The sequence below is a fragment of the Scyliorhinus torazame genome, chromosome 1, assembly GCF_047496885.1.
Source record: "Scyliorhinus torazame isolate Kashiwa2021f chromosome 1, sScyTor2.1, whole genome shotgun sequence".
Taxonomy (NCBI): domain Eukaryota; kingdom Metazoa; phylum Chordata; class Chondrichthyes; order Carcharhiniformes; family Scyliorhinidae; genus Scyliorhinus; species Scyliorhinus torazame.
The window spans coordinates 64,993,050-65,008,897 of NC_092707.1; the positions used below are offsets into that span (position 1 = coordinate 64,993,050).

The 15,848-nt window shown below is 44.8% G+C and overlaps 1 protein-coding gene across 1 annotated transcript in view; it reads right to left on the minus strand.

Annotated features, from left to right (window-relative positions):
* aacs (acetoacetyl-CoA synthetase) overlaps positions 1-15,848 on the minus strand; it is a 234,282-nt gene that overhangs the window by 56,957 nt on the left and 161,477 nt on the right. The window contains exons 11-12 of the mRNA XM_072495803.1: positions 8,238-8,302; positions 3,684-3,806 (exon numbers count right to left, since the gene is read on the minus strand). Of these exons, the coding sequence (XP_072351904.1) occupies positions 3,684-3,806; positions 8,238-8,302 (188 nt within the window). The remainder of the gene's footprint in view (positions 1-3,683; positions 3,807-8,237; positions 8,303-15,848) is intronic.

Here is a 15,848-nt window from a genome sequence, read left to right on the forward strand (position 1 = left end):
CAAAATCTATCCCCAGGGCATCAAGGTGCAGAAGCGTCTCAATGTCTCGAGGCACAAACAGGCAGTCATGAAGAAATCTCGCACAGAGAAACTCAAAAGTAATTTGTGTAAGACGAAAAAGGACACATTGCATTGAGGGTGACTGGGCGACCTTCAGGGATATTGTGTGTACCACTGCTCGAGAGGCCCTTTTCCCTAGCTCCCATTAAACATCAAGAACAGTGACCACGACACCACACAACCCTGCCATGGCAATCTCTGCAAGACGTGCCAGATCATCGACATGGATACCACCATTACACGTGAGAACACCACCCACCAGGTACGCGGTACATACTCATGCGACTCGGCCCACGTTGTCTACCTCATGCGCTGCAGGAAAGGATGTCCCGAAGCATGGTACATTGGCGAGACCATGCAGACGCTGCGACAACGGATGAACGGACATCGCGCGACAATCACCAGGCAGGAATGTTCCCTTCCAGTCGGGGAACACTTCAGCAGTCAAGGGCATTCAGCCTCTGATCTCCGGGTAAGCGTTCTCCAAGGCGGCCTTCAGGACGCGCAACAACGCAGAATCGCCGAGCAGAAGCTTATAGCCAAGTTCCGCACACGAGTGCGGCCTCAACCGGGACCTGGGATTCATGTCGCATTACATTCATCCCCCACCATCTGGCCTGCGAAATCCTACCAACTGTCCTGGCTTGACACAATTCACACCTCTTTAACCTGGGGTTACCCCATCTCTGGATCTGTAAAGATTTAATCACCTGCTAATGCTCGCATTCCAAGCATTGTCTGGCATCTTTGAATCTGTCTATATATATGTTTCTGGAACAGACCTCTTCATTCACCTGAGGAAGGAGCAGCGCTCCGAAAGCTAGTGACACAAAACAAACCTGTTGGACTTTAACCTGGTGTTGTAAGACTTTACTGTGCTCGCCCCAGTCCAACGCCGGCATCTCCACATCATTAAACATCAAGACTGGGAGGTAATGTCAAAGTAAACTTGGTGAGGCACTACAACACAGCAGATTGTACAAACTGCAGCCAAAGTGCACTATTAAGAATGGATATTGCGCTGAATGGCAAGGGTACTGATCAGACAAAGTGTCATGTTTCTTGTGTTGCTGTGGCAACATCTAACCCAGGTGAGTGATGCACATTCCATCACACTCCTAGGGATGAATCTGGAGAAGCTTCAAAACAAAAGGATTACATAGGTAGAGGATATACGGCACAACCAGGTCTTTTGGCCCAATCAGTCCATGCTGGCGTTTATGCTCCACTTGAATATCCTCCTAGCTTTCCTCATCGTAGGTCTAACATAGAGGGGAAATATATCGTAAATGGCAAACTCTTAGGAATATAGAAAATCAGAGAGATCTGGGCGTGCAGGTCCACAGATCTTTGAAAGAGGCAACACAAGTGGACAAGGTACTCAAGAATGCTCACCTTCATTGGACGTGGCATTGAGTATAAAAACTGGCAAGTCATGCTACAGCTGTATAGAACTTTGGCAAGGCCATACTTGGAATATTGCGCCCAATTCTGGTTGCCACACTACCAGAGGGATGTGGAGGCTTTGGAGAGGGAGCAGAGGTTTACCAGGATGTTGCCTGGTCTGGAGAGTGTTAGCTATGCAGAGGGACTGAATAGACTCGTACTGTTTTCATTGGAACGATGGAGGTTGAGGGCTAACCTGATAAAAGGTCTACAAGATTATGAGGGACATGGATAAAGTAGATGGGCAGGCACTCTTTCCCAGGGTGGAGGGGTCAGTCACCAGGGGGCATAGTTTTAAGGTCCGTGGGGCAACATTTAGAGGAGATGAGCGAGGCAGGGTTTTTTTTTTTTTATACACAGCAGGTGGTACGTGCCTGGAATTCATTGCCATGGGAGGTTGTGAAAGTAGAAACATTAACGGTGTTCAAAAGGCATCTCAACAAACATATAGTTAGGATGGGGAGGGATACGGCACTAGGAAGTGTTGAGGGTTTTGGCCAAGAGTATCATGACCAGTACAGGCTTGGAGGGCCGAAGGGCCTGTTCCTGTGCTGTATTGTTCTTGGTTCTTAATAAAAATCTATCATAACGCTCTATTCCTATTTTCCTAGCTTTCCCTTAAATGCATCAACACAATTGCTTCAAACCATTCCCTGTGATATTTTTCACATTCTCATCACTCTTTGAATACAGAAGTTTCTTCTAATCTCCCTCTCCCTATTGGATCTATTGGTGACTATTTTATGGAGCTATTTGCAATGACTAAAATGATTATCAAAATAATGTTGCCACTGCAATATCACACATGCTTTTCCAACTCTCAGGAGTGTCTCTAAACCAACAGTTGACAGTGAACAATCGATCACTATTCTACATCTGACTGGTTCTGCATCAGGTTGAGGCATTGTTACTGTGGGAAAAAACAATGTTAAAGAGCGAGCAAAACGGCATTGAAAGTTAAGGCTGAAGCGACTATTCATTTTCCTTCAAAATAGCTAAGCACGTCCACTGGATTCGGAGCAGTAACTTTCTACCAGTATGGCGTTAAAAACGGGAGTGCTTGCTAGCTACACATTGTCTATATCACAAACAAGTGAATTACTACAATCATTGGTGGCAATACTGCTCACTAAACTACCAAGCCAAATATGGCAGTCTCTTCAAATTCTCTAAATGGTAGTCTGTATAAAACTCATTGTAGACGTGACCATATCAAGTGTTTACTGCTGTTAATTGTTTGGGTGGCTTCCAACTAAATATGACATAGAGCCATACATCCAAACAGATTCAGAACATACAAAACAAATGTCATAATTACATCAAAGCGCTTGCATGTGGTTAACATCCTCCGACTCACCAGGAGAAATTCCTTAACGTTTAAAACATTTCCTTTCAAAAAGAGGTTTACCTTTGCACATTCCACACAGCCATCACCATCAAGAGAAGTCCAAGGGCGGAATTTTACGACCCAGTCACGGCAGGGAAATGCAGTGAGCTGTTCAAATGCCAATTGACTTCAGCGGGACCAGGGAATCCTGCCAGCAAGGTGGTGGGGTGGGGGGAGGGGGTTTAAAATTCTGCCCCAAAGGTGATGCTGCCTGCAAGTTATGGAGAAGACAGGAAAATTGCGTTCCCATCTAAAAGCTCAGAACTGGTACCTAGACACTCCATAAACATTGCTTTTAATTGATAGGAAGCAAAATATTATTTAATTAAAAAGAACACAAGCCAATGTTCTCCTTTTAAAGTATTTCCTGAAAATCCAATCCAGTTGGCAACGTACACGTGTTTGCTTTTTTTAGGTTGCCTTTCTCTCCCGCCCCGCCGCAGCAAATGAAACATTTCATTCCAGTTGGCAGAGCAGACAGGTAATCTTGCACTGAGACATCCCTTGATTTCCACTCAGTGCCTCTCTTTGTGCAGCTCAGATTGTGAACGCATTGTGAGGGGAAACTAGGTCATCAACCTGCACTCTATCAATCACTTTGCGATTCAGGACAGGATGCCACATGGTATTAGTATTTTACCGATGAAGTTCTTTGCCAGTGTGCTTAACTTGATGAGGCTGTTACTTTAAGGATGAAGCCCATTTGAGTCATGAACTGCATCACATAATTGTGCAGGGTTCTAAATGCACTGTCTAATGGAAATATGCCACCAATTCCCAGAAATCTCACCTGTGATTGAGCCTAACAGGATATTGTTCTTGATGTGCTTGTAGACGTAATCATAAGTTAGAGGTTTGAGAGGAGACCCAGTTGACAGAATGGTGTGCAGCGTCTGTAGACTGTGAGTCTCACCTGAAAAAGGAAAACAGGGCTTAAGATTTCAATTTCCAAGAGAACAGTTAATATTCACACCAAAATAGAACCTTTGAAAGTTTTATACATTTATATAACTTGTGTTTACTCATTACAATCTTAACTCCGGAGCAATCGTGTTTTTCTAACTAATTTCTGTTAACTAATTTTTCTTATTAGAATAATTAAGTGACATTGTATTTCCACTATTTTCAGAATTCAGTTGCATTTGCAATTAATTATGCCATCTGAACAAAAGTTGGTTAAGAGTTTTGGAATGTGTTGGGGTCAGGAATTGTGGTAATTATTGAATACTAAGTTCTAATAATACGTTATAGGAAAGGTCGGCATGATACAAATAAATCCATTCAGGTTCATCGTTGATCATACGCAATTGATGAGACCTTGATCCATAGGTTAGGCAAACAAACAATTATGACTATAATGCTGCTGAATAGAATGGCTAAATTAACCATGTTCATAGCTGGGCATGGTGATTTTGGCAGTTATTCAAATTGGCACTAATAAATCTGGGTCACTTTTGAAGCATCGATGTTGCATGATTAGCTGCGGAGATCCTTCATTATCAAGACTTAATCAAAACGGTTTTGACTTATGAAAAAGAATAGCCTCATTTGAACTGAAAGGCCTTTTCTCGTTGAGAAGATTGCTGCTCTAAAGTAGGCTTTTCTGCCAATTCTCTGGAATCCATCAAATCAAATCTAACCACTAATCTTTGAAAGCAAACAGTTTAAAAAGAAAATAAATCCTAAGTAGTTGCACAAATAAAGCACTCAAATATCATTTGATTTCAGCAGAAACATTCTCAAGAATCTGTAGTGAAGTATTAGCTAAAAGACCAGAATAGACTTAAATGTGTAAAATGTAGGTGGCATGAATGATAGAATGGCAGCAATTTAACAGGGAACATATTAGAACCTTTACAGCACAATTTCTATGCGCCAGAAGAAGAAGAATTCTTTCCAGGTACATTTTCCAAGGGTTCACATAGCTGCACATGATTGACAATGAATCCATGCAAAATTAAATTATTGTTACGACGTCTCATATCAAAAGGAACTAAGCAGATCTGGAATGCACTCCTTTAAAGGATTAGTGGGAGCCAATTCAATAGCAATTTTCAAATGAGGATTGGATAAATACTCAGATTTCTTTTTTTTTTAATGTCCAGGGCTGTGGGAGAAAAGAACAAGGATTGGGTCTAATTGGCTGGCAGAGCCATCACAGACAATCAGAGGAATGGCCTCCTCCACTGCTGTATCATTTTGAGATTCCGTGGGCTTGGGGGGGGGGGGGGCTGTATCATTTTGAGATTCCGTGGACTTGGGGGGGGGGGGGGGGGGGAGAAAGAGGAGGGGCGGGAGGGGAGAAAGATGAACTGACAACTTTGTGCCGTAGCACATTGTGCCAGCTGCCCACGCGACTCTGCCTCCAGCTTCGAGGAGGACGGACACCTGCCCACTAGCGGCGGCGGCAATTGAGAGATTGTTTAATTAGAGTTGAGATTTTTACCAAAGATGTGCTCCGTCTCAGCACCTTGTCCAAGGAGATGAGGAAAGTTGAGCGGCGGAAACCCCTTTGACTGAAGCAGTAGCCATTTAAAATGATGCACGAAGTTCTTGCATACCCACTAAGCTGCCATTCTTGAAGCAGAACTGAAATACCAGAGTGAGTATTGGAGAGGAAGACCTTGGGAAAACATCTAGTTCATAAAGGGGTGAAGGGCATTTGGCAGCTGAGGTCCTGGTGCCTGACACTGTCTCTGATAATCAGGGCCACTGACTCCAGGCTGGAGCGGTGCGAAGGAGCAACAGCAGCCCCAGCAACTACTAGTTACCTCGTGCCAGTGGATACAGAGGTGCTGGTCAAGGGGCAGGAGAGGCCAAAAGACAATCCCCAGAGAAACAAGCAGAAGATCAGCTTCCTGAGCATTTTAGGGCAGCAATACTGCTTGCAGACAGTTTTGTTTGTTGATACAGATGGTGGCCGAGCTGCGTGCACTCCAGGAGAAAGACACATGGCTTGGGGTCCTCTGCCAGTAACTGTCAAGCTGACAGTGACTTTGAACTTTGTTGCCTCAGGCGCCTTGCAGGAGTCAACAGGTGACCCACAGCTCCATATTTCAGGCAACGGAACCATTTTTTGGTGAGGGCATCGGACTTTTAGTGTAGTTGTGACCAGTCAGCACAGAGAGCGGAGGTTTTGCCTCAAAGGCAGGATTCTCTTAGGCACAAGGTGTGATCGACTACACATGTTCGCACCACAGCTTCAGCATCCTCGTCCAAAGAATTAATCAACAGTAACATTTTCCACTCATTCAATGTACAGCTCTCAGGTTTGCGAAAGAATTCATGACACCTGTCATGATCCATTCAAGCAGGCACAGGTGTAGCCTCTGCTTATTCCACCGGCCTCTGGGTGGATCTTGGTGGACAAGGAGTACCTGGTAAGGAAATGGCTGCTGACCCCTGTGCAAAGCCCCACAGCTGAAACACAGGAGAGCTTACAAGGACCAGAGTGAGCAGACCATCACATGCCTGAAGGTCTGGTTCTGCAGTAAACTCCATCAAGAGGTTTCTGCATTATGGCGGTCAATATGGATTCAGATAAGCCCCTTTATGATATCAACACCACTTTTTTGCCCTATTGCAAGAGCTACTGTGTGGCAGGCTCCCTGGTTGAAACAGATTTGGAGGCAGGATGCTCAAGAGGGTGTCCTGGAGGCTGAGATGTCTGTGGCACCCTTCCTTGGGGACGCTGTGAGCATGTTCGCAACTTCATTCATGCAAGGGCAGATTTTTTTCATGAAGGCGGGGTTATAAAGGCCCAGATCCTCCTTTTGGGAGACTGTGGGTTGGATTCTCCGATCGGCGACACCAAAATCGCGTTGGCCGGAGAATGCGTTATTACGCTGGAAACACCAAAAAATGACATACTCGAAGAGTACGCCTCATGCCGTCGGGGCGGCCTCAGAACGTCATCCAATTCCCTCGCTTGATGTTCCGAGTCCCTGACAACGTCCGGGGGGGGGGGGGGGGGGTTGCACAGCACAGCCGCCACAGACCCGGCCATTCTGCGGCCACATCCGCAGGTAAAGCCGGGGGGCTTTACACAGCACAGCTGCTAGTCGCCCCCACCGGGCAGAGCATCGGTGTGGGGGCAGTGCCGACGTTTCGGTCTAAGACCAGACAAATCCTGCGGATGTAACTGCAGAATCGGAAAGTTCAGTCCTATGTTCTCCAGCCAGAGTTGAGTTGCACTAGCTTTACGATCCCCTTGCGGTCATGATGCGGGATGCAATTCAGTGTTCCTTGCCATGCAAATTTATGCATGGAATACAAGGGATTCCTACTATTGGGCCGCCATCTTGTCAATAAACCATCACCCAATTTCTGCCACACACCAAATTCATCAACCACCTGCAATGTCAAGTGCCTCCTCCTCAATGGGCCTCAATATTGCTAGGTTGGTCCCCTTAATGGCCCCGCTCACAGGTGCCGTGTGCTAATTTCACTCGCAATGCGAGGGTGGAGAGGTCAGCTACACTTAAACTTCCCATTAGTCCATCCTGATCCAGTGTCAGAATGTGTTGCTCCTGTCACTGCATTTGGCCAGGGCTTAATTACCATACGCCAAAGCTTGCATCACTCTGTTCTCATCTCTCATTTAAGGGTGGGCAATGGGCATTTATCTCCTTGGTCTAACTATTCACTGCCTGCCTTGGGGCCCTCCTGCTCAGTAGTGTGTGCCATTCATGTAAGAAACCCATGGCTGATAGTCTGGCTGTGCTGCACACTCGCATTTCCAGAAGGCAGAGGGCTGTTGAAGTGCTTTCTCCGCTGGTCCCAAATCCTGATACCGACGCCATGGCTGCTAGCCTTCCTGGCGACCTTCATCTATGCCTCCTTTTTCTTTTGCCAGGCAGGCCACCTCCTGCTGCTTTCCAAATATGCTCCTCCTGATTCAGACTGCCTCTATCATGACCTTCAGGAAGACGGTAGTGAACTCTGGGGCCACCCAACCACAACAAGCTGCCATGCCAATGCTCAGATAAGGCTGCCCCCTGAAGGCTGGTGGACACACTGAAGCCAATTCGCTGCCTTTAAAATGGGGTCCACTATTTTTAGCTCCCAATGTCTGTCGTGGATAGACACAGTGGAGTCAATCCACTCCCCACAAAATGCGGACATTTGGCACGCTCAGACCTGCAGTGGATTCAGAACCTGAAAATGGACCCGATATAAGGGTGCTGAGAAAACCCAGCCCCAGCCACAACACAGGTCTCAAGAAAAACATCAATTTTGTGCAATAAAGTTGCAATATTCATAGAAATGAAATAACCTTAAAGAACCCAGAACAAATGTCATAAAACAGAATTAAACACATTTTCTTAGATAAAGCGAGTATTACCTGGTTTCAGGTGTTTTTCTTCGAGAACGGCTAACCATTTTGCACCAGTTCCAAGTATAGTAATTCTGGGGAAGGACAGGAGAGAGGAGAGGCATTGAATGTTAACATCTAATTTTCTCCCTTTTGTTGCGAGCTACATACTGCAGTTTATATTTTGACATTATTCCTATGTTCACGAAATGAGAGATGCCCGCGCTGTCGAGTTTCAACATTTTGAATCCTAACCTCCACACTATGTGGGTTAGATGTAATTAAAGTTTATTTCCTTTCAGACAAAGGGTTTTAACTCCAGTGCCCATACAACAGGCATTGAGCCACCATCACATTTCCTTTGCCCAGAACAAACATTGTTCAGGTTTCAACTAACAGGCTTGGTTTTAAGAAGTATCTTAAAAGGAGAAAATAAAAGTAGAGAAGTAGGGAGGGAATTCCAGAGATCGGGGCTGGGGCAGCTAAAGGGCCAGCACCAATTTGGGGGTGCTGAAGTGGTCAGAGCTGGAGAGGCATCAAAAACAGAGGGCTGTAGGACAGGTAAAGATTACAGAGATGATCACAGGCAAGGCCGTGGAGGGATGTTAAAGTAAGGATGAGAATTTTTAAAAATCAAAGCATTGCTTAACCAGGAATGAATGCAAGTCAGGAAGCACTGGGGTGATGGGTGATGGTTTGAGTTAGGGCAACAGAATTTGAAAGACCTCATGTTTAAGGTGAAGCGAACATAGAAGGCCGGTAAGGAATGCATTGGATTGAGTCAAGTCAGGACGTAAAGGCCTGGATGAGGGCTTGGAGTGGTGTTAAGAAGGTAGAAGCAGAATGTCTTTGTCATTCATCGAGGGGTTGGGAGCTCATCTCAGGATCACAAATGACACCAAGGTCACAGACTGCTTCAGCTTTCGGCAATTGCCATGGAGAACGGTGGAGTCAGAAAGTCACATGTGTCAAGAGTTCCCACTGTGCCATACAGTTCTAACATTGTGGTACAACTGGGGAGAAAACGGTCATCTCAGTGTTCATTGTCAATCCAAGAGACAAACCAGTAGCAAACATGAAAACCAAGCTATTGAAGCCATGAGGATTACTCTGAAAACATAAGCAAGATCATTTTCATTAGTCGAAAGAGGATCAATGTTAATGTGTGGAAAATCAGTTCAAGTTATATTTGCTATCTCTTCAATCCTGCATAAAATTAATTTATTAGCCGAAGCAGCTATAAACATTTTACTGCATTCTATTAAAAGTGTGAGGATATAGAAGGCTCTACTTGCAGAAAAGGTAATAAATTCTATCCCCTAATCAATAGGGCCTCATCCCACATTTTTAATCCAAAGTGGTAGTTAACATTTTCATAGATAAGTACTCTGCACTTCATGAATTTAACTAAAGCACCAACTACCTTCCATAATTTCACATTTTCCTCCAAAGCTTTACCTAGATATGCATTTATAATCCAGGAAGTTGCATTTTGGTAGTTTTTTTTAAAAAAAAGAATCTTTTTGGTAGCGTAACAGCGTGAATTAGATGTTTAGTCAAACTGTTCTTCCATATAGCTGAAAACTGGTAATAACTGTTGTATATAAGTAAAGAGTATATAGTCACTTTAACAAATGCATCAAAAAATGCAAACTTGCAAAAAGACAGCAAAAATAACATGCAAAGTGATGTTGCTTCAGTTATTGTATATTTTTCAACACCATTTTGAGCCTGTTAAATTCTGGTTAACATACCATTTGTGGCAGATGTTATATAGGTCGCTCAATCACAAGAAGGCTAAAACAAATGCCTATAAAAACCAGTGACCTGATTAGTCTTGATACGCTGTGTACAGTTACAGATTTTATAACCTTAGCTAGAAGCACAGCAGGAGAAAGACCCAACAAATAAAAATGTGCACATCCAGGGTCGTCCTTACTATTTACAGACTACAAAACAGATGGATAACTTGTAACGGCTGACTGAGAATTTGCCCAAAGAACATGGTACTCAGTCAAAAAAGATACGGCAAAGGAAAAGATGTACTGCAAATTCTGGAAATCTGAAATAAAAACAGAAAATGCTGGAAATGTTCAGCAGGTCTGGCAGCATCTGTGAAGGTTTAACTTTTCATACAAAGTTAGGAAATAGGATCAGAAATAGGCCATTCGATTCCTCGGGTCTACTCTCCCATTCAATAAAATAATGGCTGATCTGAAATGAAAACAAAATGCTGGATAAACTCAGCAGGACTCAGAGGGGTCTGGCAGCATCTGGGAAGAGAAATGGGGTGGGGTGGAGGGGGGGGGGGGGCAAATGTGGAAGAAAAGGCGGCGAGGGAAGGTTTCTAACAAAGGTTTGCATGGTGCAAAGCCAAAGGGGGTGCTAGTGGAACAATAAAGTCCCAAATAATCTGTCCAGAGGAGGAGAATGGCAGGGTCCTAATCACTGCTGCCTGTAGGCAGAGGAAATAAGAGGAAACCGGACAAGATTAAATAAAATGTGGTCAGAGGTTACGATGTAAAAGTGTTGAACTCGGGACTTCCGGTGACGGCGGGTGGGAGGCGGCCGCACAATGGAGGGCTCCCGTTCGGCAACGGCATTTTCGGGGCTTTAAGCCCGGTCCCAGGGTCCACGGAGGCGGCAGAAGCAGGGAGAAGGCACGGAGGAGGCACAGGAGGAAAAAAAGAACAAAGAAAAATGTCGAGGTGGAGCAAGAAAACGTCCGGAAAAAAAACAGCTGAAGGTCCGTCGGGGAGTGGAAAGGTCACCGCGGGGTCACCAAGGAAAATGGAGGCTGGAGCACCAGGGAAGACCGCACTGCTTACGGCTGAAGAAATAACTAAGGTGATGGCTGCGGAATTTGAAAAGCAGTTGGCGCAGATTGCAAAATGCACGGAGACGGTGAGGAAGGAGATGAGGGAGGTTTTGAGTGTGCTGGTGGAGGAGGCGGTTTCCCCGGTGAGGATGGAGGTGGTGAGCGCAGTGGCGGAGGTGCGAGAGCAAGGGGAGGCACTGATGGAAGTGGAGGAGACATTATTGCAGCACGGTGATCAACTTGCCTCGATGGGGAAAGAGATGCGGAAGGTGATGGATACTAACAAGGATCTGCGAGGAAAAATTGAAGACCTGGAAAACAGATCCAGGCGACAGAATTTGAGGATTCTGGGGCTGCCCGAAGGAGTTGAAGGACCGAAGCCGACTGAGTATTTTGCCGCGATGTTGGCAAAACTATTGGGGGAGGGGGAGGATCCCTCCCGATATGAACTGGATCGGGCTCATCGGTCGTGGAGGCCTGTACCATAGGCGAGTGAGTCGCCAAGGGCAGTGACTCTGTGCTTCCGTAGGTACAGTGTGAAGGAGAACGTCCTGAGCTGGGCCAAGCAGAAGCGGGTGGTGCAGTGGGCTGGAGCTGGTATACGTGTATACCAGGACTTTACGGTGGAGCTGGCAAGGAGGCGGGCTGCCTTCAACCGGGTGAAGAGAGCACTGTACATTAGCAAGGTGCGGCATTGTATATCCAGCGAAGCTGAGGGTGACTTACAAGCTCAGGGACTTTTATTTTGGAACGGCGGAAGCAGCGGAGGAGTTTGCGAAAGCAGAAGGACTGTGGCAGAACTGACAAACTGAGGAATGGCCATGTGCCGATGTAACCACATGACAGTATTTTCTTCTTTTTTGTATCACTGCGCGCGGGTGTAGAGACTAAAGGAGCCAATGTGGTATATATTTGGACAAGGGAAGGGACGGGACTTTCACTCGAAATGAGGGTTCTTTGGGGTGTAGGTGGATATGCGGGGTTTGTGTGCTAAAATGCGATCTTTGGGCTTTCCTAGGGCCGGGCAAGTGGGAAAGGGACCCGGGCGGGGGCCTCCACGCTGGCCGGTTTAAGCCGGCCAGTGAACGGGAGTGAGGTGGGGGGAGGGGCTGCGGCTATCGGAGCCTGGCAGAACAGGGTCTTAGTGGTCTAGCCGGGGTGGAAAGTTGGGGGGGAAGGAACCGAGGTTGGGAGGAGGAGTTTTACAAGAGGCAGCGGACGGGAGGAGCTGGAGGCCTGGGGTGGTTGGGGGCGGGGGGGGGGGGGAGCTGTGTAAGATTAAGGGTGACTACGGGTAATCCCCGATTCCTTTTTGTCATTTGTTTATGTAAACATGCGGGTTGAGGTTTGGGGGTTGGTGGGTAGATGGGATTGTTGTTATTATGGGGGCTGACATATCTTGCTGATTATTGTTTATTGTTGATGGATGTAAATGTGGGAGAAAATGTGAAAAAGGAGAATAAAAAAAATGTTTTAAAAAAAGCGTTGAACTCAATGTTGAGTCCAGAAGGCTGTAAAGTGCCAGCACAAAAATTGAAGTACCTGTTTCTCTACCTTGCACTGAACGTCATTATAACATTGCAGCCGGCCAAGGGGTAGAATGATCAGATTGGGAGCAAGGTGAAGAACTAAAAAGCCAGGTCATGCTTGCAGGTTGAACAAAGGTGCGATGCAAGGCATTTGGTCTCTCCAATGTAGAGAAGACCAGTTAGAAAATAGGTATAGCTGGTACAAACAATGCAGTGGCAAGCAGAAGGAGAGTTAAAGGACCAGATTTTCTCAGAGTTGGGCCAACTCTAGGGACCTTTAAAAAATGGGAGGAGCAACCCAAATGGCTCATGCCGCCATTTCTGGTAGATCCCATTTTGCTGGCAGGAAGGAGGGGGTGGGGTGTGAATCTTACAGGAGGGACACTCAAACATAGCAGGGCCATTTCAAATTAGTGCTGAGTTCAAACAGACCATATTCTCACTGTTCCAAGGACCTTAACCTGCATTGTGCGAGTCACAAATGTATGGAGGAGATGTAAACACTCTTGAAGAGTGGATAACGTATGTTAAGTATCGTGATTTTCCACACATGCTGTAAATATTCTTTTGTCTACTATGTAAGTACTGTGTACGTTCCCTTGGCTGAAGAAAAATACTTTTCACAGTACTTCAGTACTTGACAATAAATATCAATCAATCAATCAATCAATATTAAACGTAAAATGTTACTGCGTATAAATTGAAAGTACCAATAAAAATATATATATTTTTTTTAAGTATCGTGATTTGAGATTACTTCAATCTCCAGCCTTTCAAAATGAAAAAAGCCAAGCTGCAGCTGACAGAGAAACAAACACCCTTTACAAGAGAGTATATTGATTGATAGGCCATCTGGTGTAGCTTTGGAAAAAGCCATTACCATCTGTTCCCGCAGTTTCAATAGAATTCATTGTGGACATTTCCCATGGGTTGTTATTACAGCTAAGCCCATTATGAATGTTTGGCAGCCTAACAGCTTTGAAAAAAACTGGAATAAAGTCCAACAAAACGGAGACGGGTCTTCTATCCAGTCAGCTTTGGTAATCGCCCGCCCCTGTGGCCACCTTCAATCTGTTTCCAAGGTTGGCAGGGCACTCGTCCCAACCTCACTCCTCAAGAGCGAAGATTGGATGTGACATTTAATATATCGAAGCGGGTCTCTGCCATGTCAGTATATTTCCCGGACCCGAACTGCCCAAATCGGTAATGAAATTCCAGACCAAAGTCTCAATTGCCAACTTGTCTGGTTACTGTTCGTAACCACAAACACAGAATGTTGTGGGCAAAGGGTTTTAAACAAATAATCTAGGTTGATACTTTAGTATAGTGGCCCACGAGGGCTGTTATGCTTCACCCGATGCCGGTGTTATGTAGTTACATTGTATACCTGATGTTGCCCTATTATGTATTTTCTTTATTTCCTTTTCTTTTCATGTACTTCATGATCTGTTGAACTGCTCGCAGAAAAATACTTTTCAATGTACCTTGGTACACGTGACAATAAACAAAATCCTAATTCAAATCCTTCACCATCTTTGAGGCTGCGTTGGCTGGAGATTGATATCTGGTATTTAGCAGCAATCGGAGAGCGAAAGGAATTTTAACTGCATTTGGGGCAGTCAAGTAGCCGGTTGGGGCCCAGGCATCGGTCTCAAAATTGTCAAAGCAGTTTAGTCATTGTGTGCAATTGGACAAATGATAGTGGCAGCTCAGCAGTTTTGGATAGAAAGAGAAAAATCTACATGAGATAAAGAACCAAAATGGTGCTGAAGGAAACAGTAAATGTGCGGCGGGTTGCATTTACTTGGTTGTTGGATAAATCACTGGACATGGAAGTTCTGCAAGACTAGGAATACATTAGAAAGAAATGTAAGGAAGCAATTAGAAGGGGTAAATCGTGCCTGACAAACCTCTAACTTCTTCCAAATAGTCACAAACAAATGATGATCATACTTCATTAATTCATTTAATATTTCACGAGGTTTTGTTTTCTAAATGTTCCACACAAAATACATCTAATTAAATTAAAACTGCAGGGTCAAACAAGAGCTGGAGTAGTTGTAAATGAGGAAAGAGAGCAAGTGCTAAGCAGGGAGTTTCACAGTGATTAGCACTTGGTGTTAGACGTTATAGTTGCTGTGATATGAAGAGTCTAAAGTTCTGTTCCTTTTTCACAAACACACATTTATTTCATTCCAACAGCCTTTGCACAAAACTCTCACTATACATCATCTATCTGACAGAGGCCACCTGAAGCCCCTTTACATATCAGTGTCAATTAATGGATACCCATTACTTAACACTTGGACCCTTGTGGCTTCGAATCTACATTTACGACCTGGCGCCCAGAAACAGTTGTGCGCTAGTGCAACGTGCTAAGGACACTGAAGTTACTGCATCCCATTATCCACACATAAGCAAAGCCATGCTCTAAGATAACAAGGTTACTGGAATAACAGATTAGGAGAAATCTCCTAATACTGACAAGAATGAAAAACATATAATTAACAGACTTCCACCTTTTCTAATTGCATCTGACCTACTGTTTCTATAGCAAGCAACTCATTAATCTATCAGTTAAAACCGGAAGAGTGGCATAACTGGAGGAAGGCTCATATTGTAATAGGCGCAATAAAAAAAAAAAGCAGAACCGATCAGCAATTACTCGTTATGCACTTTTGACTACTCAAAACATTAAAAAATTGCCCAGAACAACATGATCAATCAACATCTAAAACAAATAATCTAATCATTCATTTTGTTGCTCTTTGTGGAATCTTCCACTGTCTAAACTGACTGACATCTGTCCGCAATCTGTCAGGATAGGCAACAGCACCTCTTCCACAATAGTCCTCAACACCGGGGCCCCGAAAGGATGTGTGCTCACTCCTCTACTGTACTACCTATAAACATGACTGTGGCAAGATTTAACTCCAATTCAATCTACAAGTTTGCGGATGATACAACTGTGGTGGGCCGTATCTCAAACAACGACGAATCAGACTACAAAAGGGAGATAAATCACTTGGTTGCATGGTGTACCGAAAACAACTTCTCTCCAAATGTCGGAAAGACCAAGGAACTGGTCGGCGACTTCAGGAAGCGTAGCACGACACACTATGCATCAATGGCTCTGAAGTGGAGATGGTCGATAGCTTTAAATTCCTGGGGGTCACCATCATCAACAGTCTGTCCTGGTCCACTCACACTGATGCAACAGTCAACAGTCAAGAAAGCCCAACAATGTCTTAGCTTCTTATGCAAGCTAAAGAAATTCGGCATATCTGCATCGAC